Here is a 24,303-nt window from a genome sequence, read left to right on the forward strand (position 1 = left end):
GTAGGTCAGGAAGTATTCGTTCTGTTTAACAGATGAGGAAATTAAGCTCAGTGAGGTTAAGTGAAATGTCTGCAGTGACCCAGCTGTTGACCAACAGAGCTGAGACTAACATCTGCCTCTGACTGCCAGGTCAAGGATCTTTCCTTTTTTCCTTCTTTCTTTTTAAAGTTTATTTCTTTATTTTAGGGGCGCCTGGGTGGCTCAGTCAGTTAAGCGTCCTATTTCAGCTCAGGTCACGATCTCACGGTTCGTGGGTTCGAGCCCCACATTGGGCTCTCTGCTGACAGATCAGAGCCTGGAGCCTGCTTCCAATTCTGTGTCTCCCTCTCTCTCTGTGCCTACCCTGCTCATCCTCTGTCTCTCTCTCTCTCTCTCAAAAATAAATAAACATTAAAAAAAAATTTTAAAAAGGATTAATGAAATACACAGCTTTGGATGGCATGGACGAAGAATAAACACTGAACCTCCATAGCAAAGAACATTAGTATCTCAGCATGTCTAATGTACAGAGATATATGCAAACATTTCTTCCTTGACAATGAGGCTGGAGAGATGTTTGTTCTGTAATTAGCGAAGTTAGAGGCATTTCTAATGTTTGTTTAGTGTAAACATTTCTAACTATACCACTTAACCATCATTATATTTTTAAAGATTTCATTTTTTTTAAGTAATCTCTATACCTAACGTGGGGCTCTAACCTACAACCTCGAGATCAAGAGTTGCAGACTCTAATGACTGAGACAGCCACGTGCCCCTTAGCCATCATTGTTTTAATGTTTATTTGTTTTTGAGAGAGACAGAGACAGAGCATGAGTGGGGGAGGGGCGGAGAGAGAGGGAGACAGAATCTGAAACAGGCTCCGGGCTCTGAGCTGTCAGCACAGAGCCCGACACGGGGCTCGAACCCACAAACTGTGAGATCACGACCTGAGTCAAAGTCGGACGCCCAACCAACTGAGCCACCCAGGAGCCCCAACCCCTTAACCATCATTTTAAACATCTATTTTTATGGTGGCATAAGAAGTTCCACACGGATCACAGGAATCTACTCCTGAAGCCAAGAGCACATTGTATGTTAGCTAACTTAACAATAAATTACATAAAAAATAATAATAAAAAAATAAACTAATACAATTTCCCACACTGAAATCCTTAATCTGTTCTCTTGATAATTTAATATGTACTTGGTAATACTGCTTACATAATTCACCTGCTTAGTTAAATATTTAATATTCAAATATTTAATTTAGATTAAATTATTTAAAAATTCTGGGTTAATGGCATTCAAATTAATGTAAGTGTTCTATATTTTCTTGTCTTGTAGGTGACAATTTGAGGTTAACTTCAATTCCTCTCATTTTACTAAGCCAACTTTTTCAAACCTTTTCTGTAAAGGCCAGACAGTAAATATTTTAGGCTTTGCAGGCCATATACGGTCTCTGTCACATATTCTCTGTTTCTTTCCCTTCTTTTCTCTTTTACAGCCCTTTAAGAACACGAAAATCATTCTGAACTCATAGGTTGTATCAAGACAGACCATACACAGGATTTGATCCATGGGCCATAAATAATAAATATAAATAAAAGCAGATGGTATATGAACACTTACATAACAAGGTTCATATGGGTGTCCATAATGGCTCAGACTTCATTACCCCTTTTCCTCTACAACTGAAGGGCTTTTTCCTACATCTTGTCTATAAAATTAAAAAGTTGAAAATGCATAGGAGGTATTTAATGCTAGAGATGGGCTGGGTCCCCACAGACTCACAGAGTTATAGAATATAATAGAGAGAATTATAGAATTCCCCTATAGAGAATTATAGAATTCTACTGTAAGAAGAAATTGTTGCAATTATCTAATTTGAACCCTGTATATTTTAATAAATAATATAACTAAAAACTCATAATAAATGATGAACTGATTAACTTACAAATACTGGAGGGATAGCAGGCCTTCAAATGTGTCTTTACGTAATTCGGTCAGATGATTGTCACGGAGAATTCTGCAAAATGAAAAGGTCATTTCTCGGTCAAAATGCAAAATAACTACAACTATTTGCTACACAGGACCGCTAGATGTGAGAGAAACCTGGGTAATGGTGCCACCAAATACACTAATTCTTATTTAATGTAGGGATGGTGGTCTCTGCTGTTTGATTCAAATCTTTTCTTCTCACATACTCCTTTGTCTCTCTCTCTCTCTCTCTCTCTCTCTCTCACACACACACACACACACACACACACACACACGTGAATTAGTTCTAATGGCGGAGCGGTGGCTTTGAGATACTCCATGCTGGGGACATCCTGGGTACCCTCACACCCACTTGCCAAGCCCTTTCCATCCTCAGGTCTTTCCCTCCGCCACCACCAGCGGAATCTAAGCCTCCCACAGGATCTTCTGCCTGGACTCAAAGACTCCTAGATGCTTTCCTTCCTTCTCCACAGCTCAAAGAATGCAAATTATACAAGGATGAGAAACCATCCCACATCCCATAAACACAGGCAAAGATATGAAAATAATGACAATAACCAGGATCGGGGGCAATGCCCCCCGCCTTCCCCATAGGGCTGCAGTGTAAACTGGTTCATTTCTGCAGAGCAATTTGGTAGGATGTAATCTTTGGATTCTGTGGGTCCATCGTTCAAAAAATCAAGAAAAAAATAGTTTTTGCATACACTTTGATACAGGCTCTTTATGGTAATATTGGTTCTGATGCAAAAAAAGGGGGCCAACTGAAATATCCAAAAATAAACATCTTCCTTAAATACATGGTAGTAGTCTCTACCCTTGAAACACCATTCCTTCACTAAAAATTGTATTACAGATCAGTAGTTCTCAAAGCAGGACCCGGAAGCAGCATGAACATCACCTGTGAGGGTATTAGTAATGCACATTCTGGGGCCCCCAACCCCGACATAATAAGTCCTCCAGAATATTCAGAACCACTGTTGTAGATGAATATTTATCACTACGAAAAGATACACAATTAAATGACAAAACAGTAGGTACTAACAATGCATCTCTATTTGAATAAATGTATGGAGACTCGCAAAGAAAAAAAGCCCAGATTTTGTACCAAGGTGGTAACGTCGACACTCTGGGGGGTAGGATTTTGAGGTTTTCGATTTTTTTTTTCATTTTGCTAATCCATACTTTCTAGTTTGCAATGGTGCGTTTTTTGCCAAAAGGAACGGGGGTGGGGGGAGACCTCAATAACTTCTTTTTGAATTAAAAACAAAAAATCAAATGGGGCAGGATGGGGGTGGGGTGGGAAGGACGAAGACAGCACGCCCCGCAGCCACAGCTTTCAGCCTGGGGACTGCAGCGAGGAGCGGGTAGGGGCGTGGCGGGACCGCTCGGACCCAGCGCCACCGCCCCAATGGAGAAGGGAGAGAGGAGGGCAGCCAACGCCAGGGGTGAGAGCTACTTCTCTGATGTCCAGGAAGGTCTACTGGGAGCCAAAGAGCGGAGCAGAAATTTAGGGCCGACTTCAGGAGGAGCTGAACCGCCACGAGCACCGATTCCCGGAATGGGCGCCTCGGGGAGATTTCCCAGCCCGAAACCCTCCGCCACTGCCCCCGGGGCGGGGCTGCCCGCTTCTCGGACCCAGAGGACTCCGGGGGGGTGGGGGTGGGGGGCGCCGCAGGGGGGGGAGCAGGAAGGAGGCGGGAGGGGGCGGGGCCGTTGCTAGGGGAGGGGCGGCGGGGCCGGCGAGCCGCGCAGCAGGTAACCGCGACCCTCGCTCGGCTCTCCGGATCCAGCTCCCGCGCAGCCTGTTGCTCGTTCCTCCGGGCCGCCGCTTCCCGCCCGGTGCCCAGGGCCAGGCGGCCCGAGGGGTGCCGGCGCGCGGGCGGCCTCCCGCCTTCCCCTCTCCCCGCCCGCGGATGGACCCCAGCATCTCCGAGAGCGCAGGCGCCGGCCAGCCTCCCCGCGCGCCCCGCCCGGCGCGCCGAGACCCCGGGCGCCGAGCCGCGATGAACGCGACCTTCCTGAACCACAGCGGCCTGGAGGCGGCGGGCGGCTTGGGCGGCTGCGGCGGCGGGGCCACCCTGGGGAACCGCAGCCACGGGCTGGGCACGTGGCTGGGCTGCTGCCCCGGGGGCGCGCCGCTGGCCGCCACCGACGGGGTCCCCGCGGGGCTGGCGCCCGACGAGCGCAGCCTGTGGGTGTCGCGCGTGGTGCAGATCGCTGTGCTCTGCGTGCTGTCGCTCACCGTGGTCTTCGGCGTGTTCTTCCTGGGCTGCAACCTGCTCATCAAGTCGGAGAGTATGAGCAACTTTCTGGTGGAGGAGCGCCGGCCCTCCAAGGACGTGGGCGCCGCCATCCTGGGGCTGTACTGAGGCCGCCTCGGCCCGTCCCCGCCAGCCCGGCCGCAAGCGGACGAGAAGGGAGACCCGGACCCTCGTGCCCCTCCCGGGCTCTGCCGCCGCCGCCGCCGCCTGGAGGGCCGCGCAAGGAACAGCGACGGGCCTCGGGGCGCCCCGGCCCGGGGACACGGTGAGACTCGAGGCGGTGGCGCGGGAAGGGACTTCCACACCCGGGTCGGTCCAGTGTGCGCTTCAGCGTAGCGGGGTGGGAGAGGTCGTGGGAGGCTGCGTGGGGCTGAGGTCACGTGCGGGGGAGTTTTGTGCGTACGTAGACGCGTCCGCGTGCGGGTGAGTTGCAGGGTGCGGCAAGTTGAGGAATCCGAATCCCTGAGCTCGTGGGCCGGATTTTGCATTTGGAAAGAACCGTGGTAATAAACCTGCTGCCGTCGGGCTTCCGGCGGCTTCCCATTCGCAACTCTTCACGGAGTGTGTGTGTAAGTGTAAGGTGTGTTGGCTGGGGCGGGGTGGGTGCGCTGTGTACCTCACAGGCGGGTTGGCCGCCTGACTGCGGAGCCGTGGGGGGTAGGTGGGGGGCTCTTGAGACCCCACTTGGAGGAGGCCAGGAGGCCGTAGTCCTGGAGGGGAACGGGCAGGTCCTGCGGGGTGGCCAGACAGCTGGGGAGATTATTGAAATCTTTGGGAAATTGGAATCTATTCCGTGAGGGGGAAAAAAAAGAAAAATCAGTGACTTACCTGCAAAAGGGAAGAAAAGCAAAATTAATATATCAGAACAGTGAATAAAAATTTAATCTGGGGGTTGGTGGGGCGCTAGATCTAGGTAAATTACAAGGCCAAAGCCCCATCTAAGGGCTTGCTTGGACACCGTCCTTGTAGTGTGGAGCAGGAGTAGTGGGAAGAAATGCCCTTGCTGCCCGGGGGTGGGGGTGGGGGGATGCAAGGGTGGGAGAGGGCTTTGTGGCGCGGAGGACCCAGGACATTTAAAATGCAGAAAATGACCTCCATATGCAGCTGTATTCAGGGAATTTTCAGTCCCCCATTATGAGATACCCCGTTGCCCAGAACCCAGGCACCTCTTGGAGATGCAGAATTAGAGTAAAGCGGTGTGAACGGGCTAGAAAGATGCCACTCATCGGCCAAGGGCGAGTGCGTGGCTCCACTGTCTGCAAGCGTCTGATCTGGGGAAGGGCTAAAACTGGGCATTATTCAATTTCGTCCTCATAACAATCCTTTGAGGCAGATATTAGCATTATCCCTACTTAACCTTTCACTGGTGGTGAATCTGAGGCCCAAGGAGGTTAGGCAAGGGGCTCAAGGTCACACCTGTACCTAAAGGGTGGGGGAGGTGACATGCCAGCCCAGAGAGAGAGAATCTTTTTTTTTCTTTTTCTTTTTTTAATGTTTATTTATTTTTGAGACAGAGAGAGACAGAGCATGAACGGGGAGGGGCAGAGAGAGGGAGACACAGAATCGGAAACAGGCTCCAGGCTCCGAGCCATCGGCCCAGAGCCCGACGCGGGGCTCGAACTCACGGACCGCGAGATCGTGACCTGGCTGAAGTCGGACGCTTAACCGACTGCGCCACCCAGGCGCCCCATAATGTCTTATTATTTTTGAGAGAGACAGAGAGTCAGAGTGTGAGCAGGGCAGGGGCAGAGAGCAAGGAAGACATGGAATCCATAGCAGGCTCCAGGCTCTGAGCAGTCAGCACGGAGCCTGACGTGGGGCTTGAACTCATGAACCGCGAGATCATGACCTGAGCCGAAGTTGGACACCTAACCGTGAGCCACCCAGGCACCCCTGTCTTTTTTAAGCTCTTGTTCAGAGCTCCGAGAGTGGAACTCGCACAGTGACAACAAAAATAAAATATTTCCTTATTATAAAGTGATCAAAGAACTGAAAAACAGTACAGTAAAATAATTTTCTTAACTGACGTTCTTTTGACCAACATTAAGATGGATTGTCTCTTTGGGGACATGATTCCGGTTTAATGATTGCAAATGTTTTGGGAGATGTTTTATGACTTCTGGTTTTATCGATTTCAAAGACTGTACGTCCATCTGCCCGTCCACGCATCCCCCACCCACCCAGCTGAGAGCAGAAGGGGCGAATGGGACGTTTACAGAGAGGGGCCAACCGCCTGGATTGGTAGGTAGCCTGAGGGGACTTGGTACTTTACGTTGTGCTTTTTCTGCTTGAAAAGCATATTGATCTCAATTTTCAAAACACAGCTCGGTTTGTAGCTGAAGAGGAGTAAGTTTTATAATGTCGCCGACGCTGTTGGTTGTCGTGGATTAGCCATGCTCTCTATGCTCTCTTCATCCCTATTAACCGGTTTCTTTATCCCGTTTTCTTACCCGCGCTATGGGCACCGCACCCACCTCAGAAGGTTGCTGTCAGAGTCCTGGATACTCATGCTAATGCTTACTCGCTAGCTCAGCCTAATTAAGATTTCTGTTAAGCTTGAGATAATTTGTAGCCAGTGTCTTCCAGATGAAAAACAGAGGCCTCTGTTGACACGTTTTGTTATTCTAAATTGGGACCATCCTGACTTTATACCCAAGAATTCATCTTTAGTTCAGTCATCACGTAAGCTGGTGTAATTCTCTAGGGGTGGCTGTCATTATTAATTTATATCTGACCTGGTTCTGAAAAAAAAATATTAAAGGCGGTGGAACCCTAATTTAGGACTTAGTGGTTCTTGCTTGGCCCATTAGTCTGGACCCGTGAAACCAAAATTGTATTGTTATTGTTATTTTTTTTAATGTTTATTTACTTTTTGAGAGAGAGACAGAGTGCGAGCAGGGAAGGCGCAGAGAGAGGGAGACACAGAATCCAAAGCAGGCTCCAGGCTCTGACCTGTCACCACAGAGCCTGATGCGGGGCTTGAACCCATAGACTGCGAGATCATGACCTGAGCTGAAGTCGGACGCCCAACCAACTGAGCCACCCAGGCATCCCCCCCGCCAAAAATTTTTTTTAAAGATTATTTAATAAGTTTAATCTCTACATTCAATGTGGGACTCAAACTCATGACCCTAAGATCAAGAGCTGGACACTCCACTGAGTGAGCCAGTGAGGTGACCCAGGACCTATGAAAATATTAGAACGATTCCCTAAGAAAGCAGACTAACAATTAATGACAACTTCAAACATCATGCTGAGTACTAGGGTTTCTTTTGACTCTCGGACATTGTGTCAACGCAGGTGATTACAACTAGTCTTCCCATCTTACAAATGGGGAAACAGAGACTCCGAGAGACCCATGACTTCTCTCAGTAGTTAGTAGTGTGGTCACAGGGTACCCACTCCCAACCCCTTGGCTACATCCTGTGTGTGTTTGTCAGTTTCCCGGTGGCTGTGCTACTGGGAGCATCTGTCGTGGGCACAGTAGGAAATGTGTGGAGCGTGTTGGAAAGCGTCTGGATTTTCATCTGGATTTGTGGATTTTGTAACAGGGTGTCTGCTGGATGGTGTGCTTGGGTAGAGCTGGCACTCTATCTCAGCGGATGGGTATTTCTATCAGAGAAGAATGGACTTGCCAAGTCAGTCTGGAACATCAGGAGTTGAAAGACATTGCAACTACGAAAAAAAAAACATTATTAAAGATGACTCTTAAGATGTCAAGAGGGAAAAGAAAATGACTTCTTAGGTCAGAAAAGCGAAAGCTATCATGCTGGGCGAGCCACGAGCTGAGGGATAGCTTCTCAAGGGCGGCTTAAATGCATTAGATTAGTCTGCAGTGTGGATTAAGGGACTGCGGGGATTTAATAACTTGTGTATGAGAGAAGGGCCCTGCAAATGTTACACTGTCATAAAAATGTAACCCTTCTAATTGAATTTAGAAGCAATATTAAAATTATTCTTTTGGTGATGCTTCCTAGATGTATTAAATAAAATATCAAGAGTCACAGTTGATTAAGCTGAAACTTGAACATGTGAGAGTTGTTTACACATGAAATTCTGTTGCTGGGGGTTATTTTGATTTTTTTTTTCTGAAATGTACTAAGAAATTTCTCCTTTTACCTAATTTATGGTCACTCCACTGTTTCAGGGTGCCAGAAGATGCTCTCAGAGTCTTGGCAGTGTTTTGGAATAGAGTATATTATCTTAGTGTTGGGCTATGTATATAATGAACACTTTATATATAGTGATGGTGGGACTGCATGAGCTGAATTCTCTCTTAAGGGCAAAGGAAGGGATAGACTATTATTAACTTACATATGGTGCTTGGCATGCCTTTAAGGAAGTAATGGTGGAAAACACACCTTTTTTTCCTCCTGTGGCCATACGTAGTTTGCTAGCCTTATGTCTGCGCCCCAAGACTTAATGAGAAGATGACTTTGACCGGAGGTCGTTACCAGTGTGCCGCTGGGATACTGCTGTCCATGAACTTCGTGAACTTCCTGGATCCATAGACTCCAGAGAGCCTTGTAGAAATCATGAAGCATGAGTGGCAACTGTGAGCCAGGGGGTCTTCTCCTTTCCACCTGAGGACAATCAGATGGGGGCAAACACGAGTGTAGGGAGAGGCAGGGAGATAGCATTTTGAATCCAGACATGTAACGAGGACTATAGTTGACTGACAGGCTGTGCTTTAGGAGCAGGGAAGGTGGTGGCGATTCAGAGGCAGGAAACCCTCACCCTTCAGGCTCTCATCCAGAGTCCCCAAAGTTGTATGTTGTATATTAAAGAGTATTGTGGCATGTATTCCTAAATACCTACATAGAAAAAAACGTATACGAGCACAAGTTAGACCTCAGAATACACGAGTCACACCATTCAAGGTAGATTTCCCTTTCCCTCCACGAACAAGAGCCTCCCGCCTTTTCTGTTATTACTCACATTTAGAGAAATTTCTTTTATTTTGCAGAACTTTATGCCAAAGAAACCAGTGAGTGTTTTCCTGTGTCTGTCTGAGCTCAGTGGAAGGGTGTCCAAGGACTTAATCCAACTCCCATTGAATGATTGGCTTCTGGCAGAACTGTTAATTTGCAAACTCTTAAGAAAGAGGAAAGTGTACATTCTTCCAGCTGCTAAACTTTGGGCTTCATGGTGAATCATTGGGACAGACTTTCTCGGCCGAGTGGGAGAGCTGTTGTGGGGCCCCGGGTTTATTTAGACACCTGGCCAGAGCTCAGACACATGTGCTTGGTGACCCGCCTCTAGGGCTGACGTGCCTTCCCTTAGAAAACATCTTCATATGTCATTCCCTGTATAGGATCATCACAGACTGATTGAGGGAATGAGTTAGGATCACTGACCAGAGAACACCTGCCATGTTTTTCTTCTGCCTGTTTCAGGGATGTCCGTAAAGGAGAAACCTTACTCGCTTGAAAGCTTCGGATTGCCAGGCAGCTCCGAGCAGTCGCTAGAGGCATTTTCTTCTTGCTGGGGTTTTTCTTTGCCTCTAGAATACTGAGCAGAAAGGAGGGAAAAGAAGAAAGATAAGCCCCTCTTTCAAAATACGTTCGAGTCGATCCCTATCAAAGAGAAGACCTGAGATTTCTCAACTCACAAATTAGGTGGGACTACTGCATCTGGGAATTAGGACTAGGCCCCATATGGAGTTATTTGGGAATTAATCACCAGTTGGCTGATCCCAGACGTGGAGCACATCGGAATTCACCTCGTGTTGTTTGAAAGTTGGCAACCTGCTTGTTACATAACATGGAACGCAAGGCCTGCCAGCCGGGCCTCCACGTGCCCTGGGGGATTTGTGAGGCTTTATAACTCTTTGTTGAGTCAGCCAGGCCTGCCAGATAGATTCCAGGGGCCTGGGGTATGTTGGACACTGACCTCAGGCTTCGCAGTTTAACAGACGATATCTCTGCCTTTGGGATTTTGTCTTTAGCAACTGCCGTGAACACCAGAGAGAAGTAAATGAGGGACATGACATGGGCTCTTTTTTATTTTTTATTTTTTTTATTTTTGAAAATGTGTTAAAATACGCATAACAAAATATACCCCCTTAACTATTTTTAAAGGTACATTTCAGGACACGTGGGTGGCTCAGTCAGTTAAACGTCTGACTCTTGATTTAGGCACAGGTCATGATGATATCGTGGTCATGAGATTGAGTCCTCCATCAGGCTCCACGCTTAAAATTCTCTCTCTCTCCCCCCCCCACCCCTCCCCTACTCGCATGCATGCACTCTCTCTCTCTCTCTCAAAAAAGTACATTTCAGTGGTATTAAGTACATCCATTTTGTTCTATTGCTAGTGCTACTATCTGTAGCATTAATAATTCTGTACCCATTGAACACTAACTCTCCATTTCCCCTCTCCCCAGCCCCCCAGCAGCCACCATACCCCTTTCTGTCTCTATGAATTGGACTATTCAAAGTACCATATGTAAGCGCAGTATTGGACCCTTGTGGCCGGCTTATTTCACTCAGCATGACATCTTCGAGGTTCATCCATGTTGGAGCCTGCGTCAGAATACCCTGCCTTTTCCAGGCCAAATAATATTCCATCGTATGGATATACCACATTTTGTTTATCCATTCATCTGTGCACAGGTAGATGGATTGCTTCCTCCTTTTGGCTGTTGTGAATTATGTCGCTGTGAACGTGGGCATACAGATATTTCTTTGGGTCCCTGCTTTCCATTCTTTTGGATATGCGCCCATAAATGGAATTGCCAGGTCATATGTAATGGACTCCTTAAAAAAAAGAAAAAAGACAAGAAAACAGAGAAAGACAGTATAATGACAGTGTGTGACTACCCTCAGAGGACAGGACTTGATTGCTTGCTCTGTTTCCTTCTCCCCTCACCTGTTGCCTACATGCCTCAGTGGTAATCAGCTTGGTGGGGGAAGCTGGCCTTGTTTGGACTGAGATTGCCGGTGTAGACCTTCTCAGTTTGACCCTACATCTGATTCCCCCGCTAAAGCACAGAGAGATGAACAAAGTAGATTGAAGTCATACAAATGACTCCTCCTGCCTCCTTTTCTTCCTCTTTTCTTTCCTTTTTCTTCTTTTGAGAACTCTGGTTATGGTGTCTGCACATCTGTTTTGGCCTAAACTCCAGTAAATCAGTGGTGCTGCCCGTTGGAGTCACCTGGTTTCGTGCTGACAACTCAACCCTACGTCCAGAGACTCTGAGTTCATTTGCTTTGAGGCCTGGCCTGGGCGTGGGGGTTGGAAGGCCTGCAGGCAAGTCTAATGTGCACCCAGGAAAATGACCACACGTAAATAAATGTTTTCTTCACCCCTCTCTTTATGTCTTCTTTCTGGTTCTTTCTTGTAAAAAAAAATTTTTTTAATCTTTATTTATTTTTGAGAGAGACGAAGTGAGACAAAGTGTGAACGGGAAAGGGGCAGGGAGAGAGGGAGACACAGAATCCAAAGCGGGCTCCAGGCTCTGAGCTGTCAGCACAGAGCCCAATAGGGGCTCAAACCCATGAACTGTGAGATCGTGACCCCAGCCGAAGTCGGACGCCCAGCCGACTGAGCCACCCAGGCGTCCCCTCTGATTATTTCTTTAGAACGTATCTACAGATTTGTAAATCTCAGCTCAAACTTGAAAGTCTTCTAATTGACTTTTTTGCTTGTTTAAATTCATGAGGCTGCATGATGTAATTTTGAATCCAAGAATGAGGAGACCTGGGTCATACTCGTGTATGTCATTATCTAGCCAGGGATGATGAATTACTTCACTTGTCAGAATCATAGCCTTTTCGGGGCGCCTGGGTGGCGCAGTCGGTTGAGCGTCCGACTTCAGCCAGGTCACGATCTCGCGGTCCGTGAGTTCGAGCCCCGCGTCAGGCTCTGGGCTGATGGCTCGGAGCCTGGAGCCTGTTTCCGATTCTGTGTCTCCCTCTCTCTCTGCCCCTCCCCCGTTCATGCTCTGTCTCTCTCTGTCCCAAAAATAAATTAAAAAAAAAAAAAAAAAACGTTAAAAAAAAAAAAAAGAATCATAGCCTTTTCTTCTCCCCCCCTCCCCCCCCCCCCTTTTTTTTTTGGTCTTCAAAATTAGAATATGGATCAGCATCTGATCCATAAAGAATGAAATTAATGATTAAAAGAAGATATCCCCTCCAGCTGTAACATGCTCTGAATGAGCAGGGGGGATTGATGTGGAACAAGGGAGGCTTGTAGTTCACGAATGTGAACTGTGTCATGTTCTAGTAATGAGTAGGAGGATGAAGAACTTCCCCATAGGGCGCTACTGGGAGATCTGGTGCCCCAGAAGCAGCCTTCAGGGCAGTTCTGATCAGTAAATAAAAGGATGCAAAATAAAGATCTTGCAGGATACGTAGTTAATAAAGCAAGAATGTGGTGCCAGGCAGATTGTTAGAGAGTGTTGGGGACGTTGTAAGTGATAGAGGGAACACAGCAGGACTTGGTCTAGTGGAACAGAGTGCCAGAGGTCCCTGTCCCCCTGAAAATTGTCACCTCCTTGCCTCTTGCCACGAGCTGTTTATCATATATCTTCTGAATCCTTTCAAAGCTTATACTGTACAGTTTGTTTCTCCCCTCCTCTGAGCCTATTCGAGGAATATGGATGGCCCAAGTTTTTATGTGTGTGTGTTGGGTTTTGTGTTGTTTTTTTTTTTCCCCCTTCTCCAGATTAACACAAGCTAATGCAGTTGGGATACGGTGCCAGAGATGTTAGTGTAGAAAAGCAGAGAATGCACTTCTGTCCTGGACACCTCCGGGCATGGCATTTTTCTTCCATGGTGACTTCTTAGGCCCATGGGAAAGTAAGAGGAGGTGGCCTCTTGGGGTGGGGGGGTGGCACCTTCTCTGGAGCCGCCCCATAGCGTGTGGCCATCAGGATGACGCAGAGAGGCGTGTGAATACAGCCGGCCGCTGCAGCTGATGCACTTGACTCTGGGCGGCATGTTCCCAGGAACCCGCAGGACACTGAGGACCGCGAGTGATGTAACCCAGATCTGCCAGATGTGGGAGCCAGCGTGAGTCACGCTGGACGATTCATTAAGAAACGTTTTCTGGGTCATCTGGGTGAGGAGTCCTGGCTCTTTTCCCTGCCATCTGGGGTTGGAGGCACACGTCCACACACCAGGAATTCCCAAGTTCACTAACATCTGTCTAAAATTACAGCCCGGTTCTCTGAGCTGACACGGTGCAGAGCCCAGACTCTCGGATGGCCCCTGCCTTGTAATTTGCTAAAGGATGTCATCACTTTGGGCAGTAGAAGGTGGGGGAAAGTCACTTGATAAAACCATACATGTGAGTTGCTATGAAGTTTCTGTATATTCGACTAAGATCAGAAGGGGGATGGGATGTTGTGAGAAGACAAAACTCTGTGGGCGTGTGGCCAACAAAATGCCAGGGGTCGTCTTTTTTGTTAGATGTGTGTAAGATACCTCATGGTGGGTGAACAAGTGTATTTCTTTTATTTATTTACGTATTTGTTATTTTTTTTAATGTGTATTTCTTTTTGAGAGAGAGAGAGACCCACAGAGTGCAATCAGGGGAGGGGCAGAGAGAGAGGGAGACACAGAATCCGAAGGCTCCAAGCTGTCAGCACAGGGCCCGACGTGGGGCTCAAACTTGTGAGCGCGAGATCATGACCTGAGCTGAAGTCGGACGCTTAACTGACTGAGCCACCCAGGCGCCCCAGAACAAGTGTATTTCTAAAGTGCTTTTTTTCTTTGAGAGAGAGAGTGTGTGTACACATGTGAGTGGGGGAGTGGGGCAGAGGGAGAGAGAGAGAATCCCAATCGGGCTCTATGCCCAGCGAGCGGAGCCCAACACGGGGCTCCATCCCATGACCCTGGGATCATGACCTGAGCCGAAATCAAGAGTCAGGGGCTCAACTGACTGCGCCCCCCAAGGTGCCCTAACAAATCTATCTCTAAAAAGTTGTAAGCTGACTTAAAAAAAAATTCCTCACAGATGTGTAGCATATAACCAGAAAAGTGCATGCATGCATTGCTGGCTAAAATTTCACACCCTGTAATGGGTTGACTGGTGGTCCCTGGAAGCCTGTGAATATGACCTTATTTGGAGGGAGGTCTTTGGAGATATAATTAGATAAGAGATCTTGAGATGGGATCGTCCTGGATTTCCCAGGTGGGCCCTAAATCCAATGGCAAATGTCCTTATAAGAGACAGGAGAGAAGACACAGACACGGAGGAGAAGGCCACATAAAGACAGAGGCAGAGAAGGGGGAGTTCCAGCCATAAGGAACAGCTGGGGCCACCAGTAGCTGGAAGAGCCGAGAAGTGGATTGTCCCCTCGAGCCTTCAGCGGGGAGCTGGTCCTGCTGAGACCTTGAGTTCTGACTTCGGGCTTCCAGAACTGGGAGAGATACATTTCTATTGTGTTAAACATTCAAGTTTGTGGTAATTTGGTATGGAAACTAAAATAATAACCAACACCTAGATCAAGAAATAGAATGTTGCCAAAACCACAGAAACTCACCTTATGCCTCATCCTGAATTCACACCACCCCGGGGTAACCACTCTCCTGACTTCTAACATCAGAGATAGTTTTTATGTTCTTGGAACTTAATTAAATGGAATCACATAGTATGTAGTCTTCTCTATCAGGTTTCTTCCATTCAACACTGTATTTGTGTCTATGTTATTGTGTGTGTGATCATTGTTTTGGCCATACAGTGTTCTATGATGTGAATATGCCACTCTTTACTTATTCTTTTCCTTTTGGGGCCATTTGAGTAGCTTTCCTTTTAGGGCTGTTACAAATAGCGTTGTTATGGATTCTGTTATATGGGTTTTTTTGGTGAACACATGTGTTCATTTTTGTTGGTTATAGTCTCAAGAGTTGAAGTGTTGGGTCATAGGCTACTTATATGTTCAACTTTAGTAGATACTGCTAAACAGTTTTCGAATTAATTTTTAAAATGGCCAATCACATTCAGAATTCTTTTGTTAAATGGAGACTCCAACAATGAATTCAATAACCATTCTTTAATGGGATATTGTGCAAGAACCAAGTGTTGGACATAGGGTTTTCTAGGAGCGAGGCTCCCCTCCTTAGATCAGAACTCTGCATTCACAGTGAGGAATACCCCATGTCTCAGAAGAACCCATTACAGGTCTGGACAATTGTTAGAGCACCCCACTTTCTGGTGTGTCAGAGAAGCTGGGCTCCTGACTGTAAATTTTAAATACACCTCACCCATCAGTGGCCCAGCTGCTGGATCTCCATCTTGAAACTCAGAAATAAATTTGCCGTCTTATAAGACGTATATAAGACATTAATACTTCTTATAAGCCATATTAACTCCCCTTTCCAGCTTTTGAGTCTGTGTTCTATAACTTAGGAAGCAATCAAATGATATGAAGCAACCAGTAAACAAGTAAATCTGTACATGAAATAAAGAATACATCGTGTCTGGTCGTGACAAAAGCTGAGAAGACAGTCAAGTCAGATGTCGTGGTTGAGTTTGGAGGGAGTGTTCCCGAGCCTTTTTATTTTTTGGCCTGGGAACCTTTTTTTCACTTTGGGAAATGTTGCTTTTGCTGTGTAACTGGAGTTTTGTGAATTCTAATCTTTTCTTTCTGGTTTGTCATTAGTTTTACTCGTCCTAAGTATATTAAAAATAACTATCTTGGTTCTCTGCTATTTTAACTACGGTTAGGTTAGAAATATGGGCGTGTGTCGCTCAGTGGGATTCTTCTAGTGACCAATAACAAGGCATTTGGCTGAAGTTAGACTCAGAGCTGGTGGCCATTATCAGTGAGTTAACAGCTATAGCAAATGTTGTGCCCTCGCCTGTATCCCTTCATCCTCACCACTGCAGTGCACGCTGGCCCGACTTCTGACTTCCAGCAGCTGCATTTCTTTGCTTGAGGACTCTTCTGGCCTGTAGGCCACCTTGCTGCCCATGAACCAGTGCTTCCTGGGAGCAGCCTAAGTAATGACTGACAGGTGTATCAATACCCCAGCCCCCTCACCTGCCAGGGTGGGTAAATCTAAAGAATGTGTCTACATGGGTTTTGAGACTTCCCCAGTGGGATTAAGCCCAGTTGCCCAGAGTGGTAATTGGCTTGAAACATGCCATTTATTTCCTATTTCTTCTTCCCTATATCACTTCCCCATTCCCTTAAAATTGTTCGCATTTGAGTTCTTTTCTCAGCATATGCTTCTGAGGGAACCTACACTGAGCACGAGCCAATGTCAGAATCAAATCTATGATGTTGAATTTCCCTTCCGGTGATCTACTCGGAGAGATAGCCGGCCGCGTTGTTGAGCGGGTCAAGACAAGTGAAAAACGAGAAAACAGTCCGATGGCATAAGTCTACAGAATTCTTGCAACACGAGGGGAAAATCCACTCAGTTCGGGAATGAGATGGCACATTCTCAGTGGCTGTCTTGACCAATGAATTCGGCAACAGTACATTGCGTACTTGATAAATAATGCAAGTTAGCAGGTTGAAACTGCTTATTAGACAACAGAAATTCTGCATTAAGTAAGCCAGCATGATGTCTTAGGTGATTGATAGCTGCCCACTTCCCGTTTAGACATTTGATTGAACTGGCAAATCACATTTCTGATTTTATTTGTTTATATATATAAACACTCGACACTCGACATTTCTCTTGCTGGGCATCTTGTTATGCCAAAATAAGAAGGTAAAACGGGAAAAGGTTGATGCCCTCACTAATTCAGTCGACCTCCTAATTAGTCATACTTCCTTTCTTGAGAAGCAAAAATCTATCAAAAATTAAAATATAGAAAGTTTATTTTTCACTTCCCAGGAAACACTCACAGAAGGTAGGATGGTTTATGGATTTGGGCCACAAACTTAAACTTGTAAAGACAACCCTGATGGGGATAAAGGGTTTCTCAACCTGGAGCTTGTCGCGGAAGTATTGCCAGCCAGAGGGAATTCAGAATAATAGTACATCCATTTTGATGATAAAATCACATTTAAAAAACTCAGCCTATTTTCTAGTCTCCTTTCTAGTGGTTTTGAAAAGCCGTTGGCTATTTATTGTTTGTTGCCGTTCTTCAAATAATTGTAGCTCCCCCTTACCCTGGGCACGAGAGAAGGGTGCTCCTGGATGTCTGTCACAGGTGAGGCCACTGTGTGACTAGTTCTGGCCAATGGGTTGTATCAAGAACAACATAACTGCGACACTCCACATTTCCTTGCTGGTTGTGGAGTCTCCAGAGTTCTCGCTCTCCTTTTTGTGTGGTGACCACAAGGCTGGCGATGGTGACCGCTCTGTCAGCCTGGGTCTGGGACGATCAGGACACCCCATTGACTTGCAAGAGCAAGGAGTAAACTTGGGGCGGTTTTGAACCTTGGAGATCTTGGGGCTCTTTGTTGCCTCAGCAGAACTGGCCGATCCTGACTGATACAGCTCCTGCTGTAACAGATACGGGGACTCCCAGGGAGAGAACTTGAGCTGATTCCCCTTTGTTGTCACAGTGACCTTACTAGAGAGGTTTGTTTGTTGGTTTGTTTAGACTGAAGAGTCGAACCGGAATGTAAAAGGTCCTATGGAAATAAATGTCTTTGGGGCGCCTGGGGGGCTCAGTCCGTTGAGTGGCTGACTTGGGCTCAGGTTGGGATCTCGTGGTTCATGGGTTTGAGCCCCGCATTGGGCTCTCTGCTGTCAGCACAGGGCCTGCTTCAGATCCGGTCTTCCTCTCTCTGCCCCTTCCCCACTTGTTCTCCCTCCCTCCCTCTCAAAAATAAAAAAGTAAAAATAATTTTAAAAATTAAAAAAAAAAAAAAAGAATGAAAGAAATGTCTTCGGGGGGCACCCTGATTGCCTCAGTTGGTTAAGTGACTTCGGTGGAGGTCATGATCTCACTGTTATGGGTTCGAGCCCCGCATCGGGCTCTCTACTGTCAGTACAGACTGATTGGAAGCCTCTGCCCTGCTCTCTCTCTGCTCCTCCCCTTCTGTCTGTCTGTCTCTCTCTCTCTCTCTCTCTCTCTCTCTCTCTCTCTCTCAATAATAAATATTTAAAAGAAAGAAAGAAAGAAAGAAAGAAAGAAAGAAAGAAAGAAAGAGAAAAGAAAGAAAGGTCTTCAGATATGGGACAGTTTATAATTGACCATCTTTTATTTGATTTTGATTTTTTTCCCCTTTCCTTATGTTTAGGTTTTTGGAAATTCTGAAATACAAATGAATTTTTGGTGTTGCTGGGAGTTGAATTTCGAGAAGAAAATGTTGCAGGAATTTTAGCCAGCACTTTTGGAGCAGGGCCAAGCATAATACTTGTCCTTACAGGAAAAAATGCCGGAGAGCACAACTTGAATTGGGGGGGGGAAAAAAAAAAAGAACAAAATTTCAAAATACCACCCACCTCTCCAACAAACACTTTCATGAGGGAGACATTTCCCCTTGCCCTTTATTTTTCTTCTCCATTTCCTCCACCTATTTAACTACAGATTTTTGCATGTAGCAATTCCCCCATGTAAATTACGGGGAAAACATTTTCAGTTTTCTAACAACATTACCAAATGTGCAGCTTTTTAACTTGTTCCAAAAGGCATCCATGGCTCTCACCGAGTCCTGTAAACGTTACCGCTGGTCTCTGCAGAAACCAAGTGAGGTTGAGTCCGTTTGTGCAGGTTGTACCCCAAACTTGCATCCCAGTCTCCCCATGTTTACTGTGAAATTGTTGGGTCTGCTTCACATTCCTAAATTTGAATTTCCTTCTGCATGGGAAGCACTCACTGTTCCCCTCTGGTTGAGCCCTCCTGAGAGTATGAGGGGCGATTAGTTCTAGAAAACATGGTTGCAATTCTGTCAGGCCTCTGGAATGGTTTTAACCGGGACTCATGCATGGTTTCTGAAAGAGTCCATGTTACCACCGGTTAGGAAAATTATTTCTGTTTCGAATAGAGAAAATTAAGGGTGCTGATTTTTAACAGTCTTAATTCTGCCTTTCTCTGCAGAGCTCCCCACAGTAAAAAAATGTGCTATGTACCTTTTTTCAGAGCTTATGCTGTACATTTGCAAACATAAAGATTAAAACATAGGGGCACCTGGGTCGCTCAGTTGGTTAAGCGGCTGAGTTTGCTCAGGTCATGATCTCACGGTTCGTGGGTTCGAGCCCCACGTGGGGCTTTGTGCTGACAGCTCAGGACCTGGAGCCTGCTTCGGATTCTGTTTCCCTCTCTTTCTGCCCCTCCTCCACTTGTGCTCTGTCTCTGTCTCTGTCTGTCTGTCTGTCTCTGTCTCTCAAAAATAAAAAATAAACATAAAAAAAGATTAAAACATATAGTTTTTTTTTTAACATAACTGTCCACACATGACACATTATTATAAACTTGCTTTTTTGAAACTTCATTTATTTTTTATTTTTAAAAAATGTTTATTTTGAGAGAGAGACAGAGAGAGAGGGAGAGGGAGACGGAGAGGGAGAGAATCCCAAGCATGCTCTGCGCTGTTAGCCCAGAGCCCGACGTGAGGCTTGAACTCACCAACCGTGAGGCCACGACCTGAGTGGAAATCAAGAGTTAGTCACTTCACCGTCTAAGCCACCCGGGTGCCCCTTAGAACTTAATTTATAATTGGAGTCTCTCTGTGTGGCTACACGTACATCTCCCACACTCTTTTGAACAGCAGCTCATTACATAGATGAACAAAAAGGTATCTGTGCCCTCAATGATGGACATTTAGGAAGTTTGGGGTTTTGCTGTTACTACAAATGAGCTAAATCTCTGTCTCCACAAACCCATTTGTTTGCTCGTTCGTGTTGTCATGCATACGTGTATGTATTTCCCCCCAGGATGGATATCCTAAAGGGGAACTTCTAGACCAAAATGCCCACATCTTCATTTTTGGTAGAGCCTCTTGCCTTTTCAGAGCCAGACCGCTTTATAGCCCTACCCACGGTGAGCAGGGCAGATTCTCCGCACTTTCTCCAATGCTGCCATTTCGTATTTCGTATTTTAGTTTTCGCTAATCTTTTGGCTAAAAATATCGGGAGTGACTTAATTTGCATTTCCCTGATTCCTAATGAGGTTGACTAATCTTTTCTTTAGGTTGATAATCCATGTGTATATCCTCTTAGTAACTTGCTTCCAGATATCTTTTGCTCATTGTTTTTCTTAATCAGGTTGTTTATCCTTTTAATTGATTTTAGGAACTCTTTATATATTAGGACTGGTGATCTTCAGTAATAAGTTACAAATATTTTCTCCCAGACTATCGTTATTGCTTATGTGAGTATGTCTTTTATTGTAGAGGAATTTAAAATTGCTTCATAGGGGCGCCTGGGTGGCGCAGTCGGTTAAGCGTCCGACTTCAGCCAGGTCACGATCTCACGGTCCGTGAGTTCGAGCCCCGCATCAGGCTCTGGGCTGATGGCTCGGAGCCTGGAGCCTGTTTCCGATTCTGTGTCTCCCTCTCTCTCTGCCCCTCCCCCGTTCATGCTCTGTCCCTCTCTGTCCCAAAATAAATAAAAAACGTTGAAAAAAAAATTTTTTTTAAAATAAATAAATCAAAAAATAAAATTGCTTCATAGTCAATCCGTCAGTCTTTTTCTCTTTGGTTCCTAGATTTCATGTCTTGCTTTGAAACGCCTTCTACAAAAATATTCTCCTCTGCTCTTTTCATATAGTAAATTTAGAATCTGACTCTCTCTATATAAGAAGACAATTCCTCTCTAAGTTTCTCCACTTATTCCAGGTCTTTATTTATTTATTTATTTATTTTTCAGTGTTTATTTTATTTTGGAGAGAGAGCGAGAGAGAGAACATGAGCAGGGGAGGGGCAGAAAGAGAGAGGGAGAGAGAGAATCTCAAGCAGGCCCCACGCTGTTAGCACTAAGCCTGACTCGGGGCTTGATCCCATGAACCGTGAGATCATGACCTGAGCCAAACTCCAGAGCTGGATGCTTAACCGACTGAGCCACTTAGGCAACGCCCTCCCGCCCGCCCCCGCCCTGGTCTTTATTTTTAATGTTTTTCGATAAAATTTTATTTCTCTCTTCATATAGGCCTTGTACATTTTTGTCGTCGTTGTTAGATGGAGTCCTAGGCATTGTATGGTTTGGGTTGCTACTGTGAATGGGATCTTTTCCAGAAAAGTCTGAGCATTTGATTATTTTCCCAGCTTCGCTCAGCAAACCAGTGAGGACTATATATATTTTGCTGGTGTCTTGCCTTTGTCTTGTGAACTTAAATGGGATGGTGGCGCTGGAACAATCTCACTTTCTCTCTTTGCTTTGGTGGGCGGTACATGGCACATGGTTGGGTTAGTGATGGCGGCAGTGGTGGGGGAATACCGCCCGCAGAACCTTAGCTTTGCGTGCCCAGTGACACGACTCGGCCGTGGCTCTCCTTGACTCTGTTTAACAGCACATGCTTCCAGCAGGAAACAGGGTTGCTCAGAAAAGATAACGTTGCGAACTTAATAAGGAATGTCTGGCAGTTTTATCTCTAAATATGAATCCTCTGTTGTTGTCTTTTTTTTTCCAGTTACTTCTATTTCCTTCTCTTTCACCATAATCACTGGCTCTCTATAGAGTTGCCAGATAAAATATAGAATGCCCAGTTAAATTTGAGTTTCAGATAAAGAATGAACAATTTTTTTTTAGTATAAGTGCCCCAATGGGACATACTTATACTAAAAAAAAATATATATTATTCATTGTTGATCTGAAATTCAGAGTTAACTGGGTGTCCTATATTTTTATTTGTTGAATCTGGCAACTCTGGCTTATCTAATACCAGAGACAAGATCTGTCCCCTCAAGGAACTTACCTTTCAGTGATGGAGAAAGACTTGGGGAACTCTCTCTCTTGTCCTTAGTGCTGTCAGGGATTTTCTGACAAGATGGCAAGCTCTCTTTATAAAGGTGAGCCTTCTCATACGTGGTCTGCCCCTGTCGGTACTGGCTAATTTCCCCACTAATAGCCACGTCCCCCCTTCAGACCAGTGTATCCTCCCGGCTTTCGTCTCTGCTTGTTTTTAAACTGCGGTAAAACACACACACACACACACACACACACACACACACACACACACAACTACATAGCATAAATTTACCCTCTCAACAGAGTTGCCCTGTTTTCTTATGTATCAATTACAGTTTTTCTGGAAACTACTTCCCTTTCATTTTTACAGGAACAAAAAATAACATGGTTTCATTCTCTAGTGCGATTACCAAGCTCTTGGTTCCGTGACATCCCCTTACTTCTTAGAGCCACTGTCATCTTGCCCCATCCCACCAGGCCCTGCCCCCTGCCTTTCTCTGCCATGGCTCAGCATTTTCTTGGATTGCTGTCTTTCTCTATTTTGTTCTCTTCCCTTATTTTGAAGCCTCTTGAACGCGTATTGCTCAGGGAACGTACACACAAGAAAAAGTATGAGAGAGTTAACCGTTCTGAATTCTAGCATGCCTGAGAATATCTTTTTCTTAAATGTTTATTTATTTTGAGAGAGAGGGAGGGAGAGAACATGGGCAGGGGAGGGGCAGAGAGAGAGAGAGAGAGAGAGAAGGAAAGAGAGAATCCCAAGCAGGCTCCATGCTGTCAGCACAGAGCCTGACACGGGGCTTGATCCTACAAACCTTGAACTCATGATCTAAGCCGAAACCAAGAGTCCGATGCTTAGCTGACGGAGCCACCCAGGTGCCCCCTGCCTGAAAATAACTCAATTTTTGTCTGCTGCTTTGCCCGTGCCTCAGTTGCCTCATCTGTATGACGAGAGTGATCATAATTGTACCTACCTCTTAGAGTTATTAGTGAGGATTGGATGTGTTAGCGTGTGAAAAGCTGTTAGACGATCTTTGGTACATAATAAATTTGTCCAGTAAATATTAGCTGTTAATGTTGTAATTGAAGTGCATTTAGATGCACCGTGGCATTCAGCACTCTGAAAACATTGTATGGGCTAACAGTAAAGCAGTCAGATGAAAGTTCGTGTGATTAAGTAAACAGTCCTATTTCCACAGTTGCCCCATAGGCTTATGAATTATTTCTTAGTGTTTTTCTTCCCTTCTTTCATAAAGTCGCAATCAGTGTTTTAGGATTTACTTGTACTTTTTTATTTTTTATTTTTTTTTAGGTCACTAGGCTCTTCTCAGCTCTCTGGGTTTTTAGTAAAGCACAGTCATTTCCAGGAAATGGATCTAAATTGTCATGCAAATTCAGCTTAGCCGTATGAAAGCAGTTTTGGAGAGGAAAACTTAGGCTATTAAAGATTTAAGGAATAGGTTGGCTCAAGTACAAAAGCCGAAAAACATAAAATCCTCGGTGTGGTCAATCTACAGTGGCTGCTTGGACCGCTGTGGTGGAGAGGATTCCAGGTGATGTCTGCCATGAGATAGTAGTTGCATCTGTCGTTCCTGGCTTCACCTTAATCCTTTCTCATGAAGAAAGATACAAGGCGTTAGTAAGAGGCTCTGAGAGGGAGAGGGGGTCTAGGCTTTGGTGCTCAGGGAAGGTATCCGGGGAAGCTTGAGTGAGCCTGCGAGGCTGATGTCAACCAGCCAAAGGGAAGGAGGTTGAGAGAACCCAAGCACAAAGGCTCCTCGGAGGAAGGGAGTAGTTCAGTGTATCCGAGGCACGAAACTTCAAAGGATGGGAGGGTACGTCCCTGAGCTGGAGGAGTAGGTGCCCAGCAGGTCAGGGCATCCCTCGTGGGCCGTGCTGAAGACTAGAGCTTTATTCCAAGAGGGATTGCCTTTTTTTTTTTTTTTTTTTTAATAAGAGGTTTATTTTTTTTTAAATAATTTTTTAATGTTTATTTATTTTTGAGAGACAGAGAGACAGCACGAGCGGAGGAGGGACACAGAGAGAGAGAGAGAGAGAGAGAGAGGGAAACACAGAATCCGAAGCAGGCTCCAGGCTCTGAGCTGTCAGCACAGAGCCCGACGTGGGGCTTAAGCCCGTAGACTGCGAGATCACGACCTGAGCTGAAATTGGACGCTCAACGGACTGAGCCACCCAGGCGCCCCGAAGGGATTGTCTTGGGTAATGACAAAAACAGATCTTCAGTGAAATGGGAACCGAGGGACCAGAACGGATTCAGGCACACGTCTTTAGGAGCTCTTATAGGG

At 45.8% G+C, this 24,303-nt stretch overlaps 2 protein-coding genes across 3 annotated transcripts in view; both read left to right on the top strand.

Moving 5' to 3' along the window:
* The first annotated feature begins 3,694 nt into the window (after positions 1-3,694).
* On the top strand, positions 3,695-4,346 carry LOC131497781 (reprimo-like protein). The gene has a single exon (XM_058704356.1). The coding sequence runs from the start codon at positions 3,891-3,893 to the stop codon at positions 4,344-4,346; it is 456 nt and encodes a 151-aa protein (XP_058560339.1). The 5' UTR covers positions 3,695-3,890.
* Positions 4,347-6,194: 1,848 nt separating this feature from the next.
* The window catches only part of LOC131497780 (cytoplasmic phosphatidylinositol transfer protein 1-like), a 93,500-nt gene continuing 75,391 nt past the window's right edge, over positions 6,195-24,303 (top strand). Inside the window, exon 1 of one of the 2 annotated variants that reach the window (XM_058704353.1) lies at positions 6,195-6,479. In XM_058704353.1, the coding sequence (XP_058560336.1) occupies positions 6,351-6,479 (129 nt within the window). In that variant the 5' untranslated portion in view covers positions 6,195-6,350. Of the gene's footprint in view, positions 6,480-10,491; positions 10,853-24,303 lie in introns of those variants that run through there. The other variant, XM_058704352.1, reaches the window with a different exon arrangement.

This window comes from Neofelis nebulosa, chromosome 16 (genome assembly GCF_028018385.1).
Source record: "Neofelis nebulosa isolate mNeoNeb1 chromosome 16, mNeoNeb1.pri, whole genome shotgun sequence".
In the NCBI taxonomy this organism is placed as follows: Eukaryota; Metazoa; Chordata; class Mammalia; order Carnivora; family Felidae; genus Neofelis; species Neofelis nebulosa.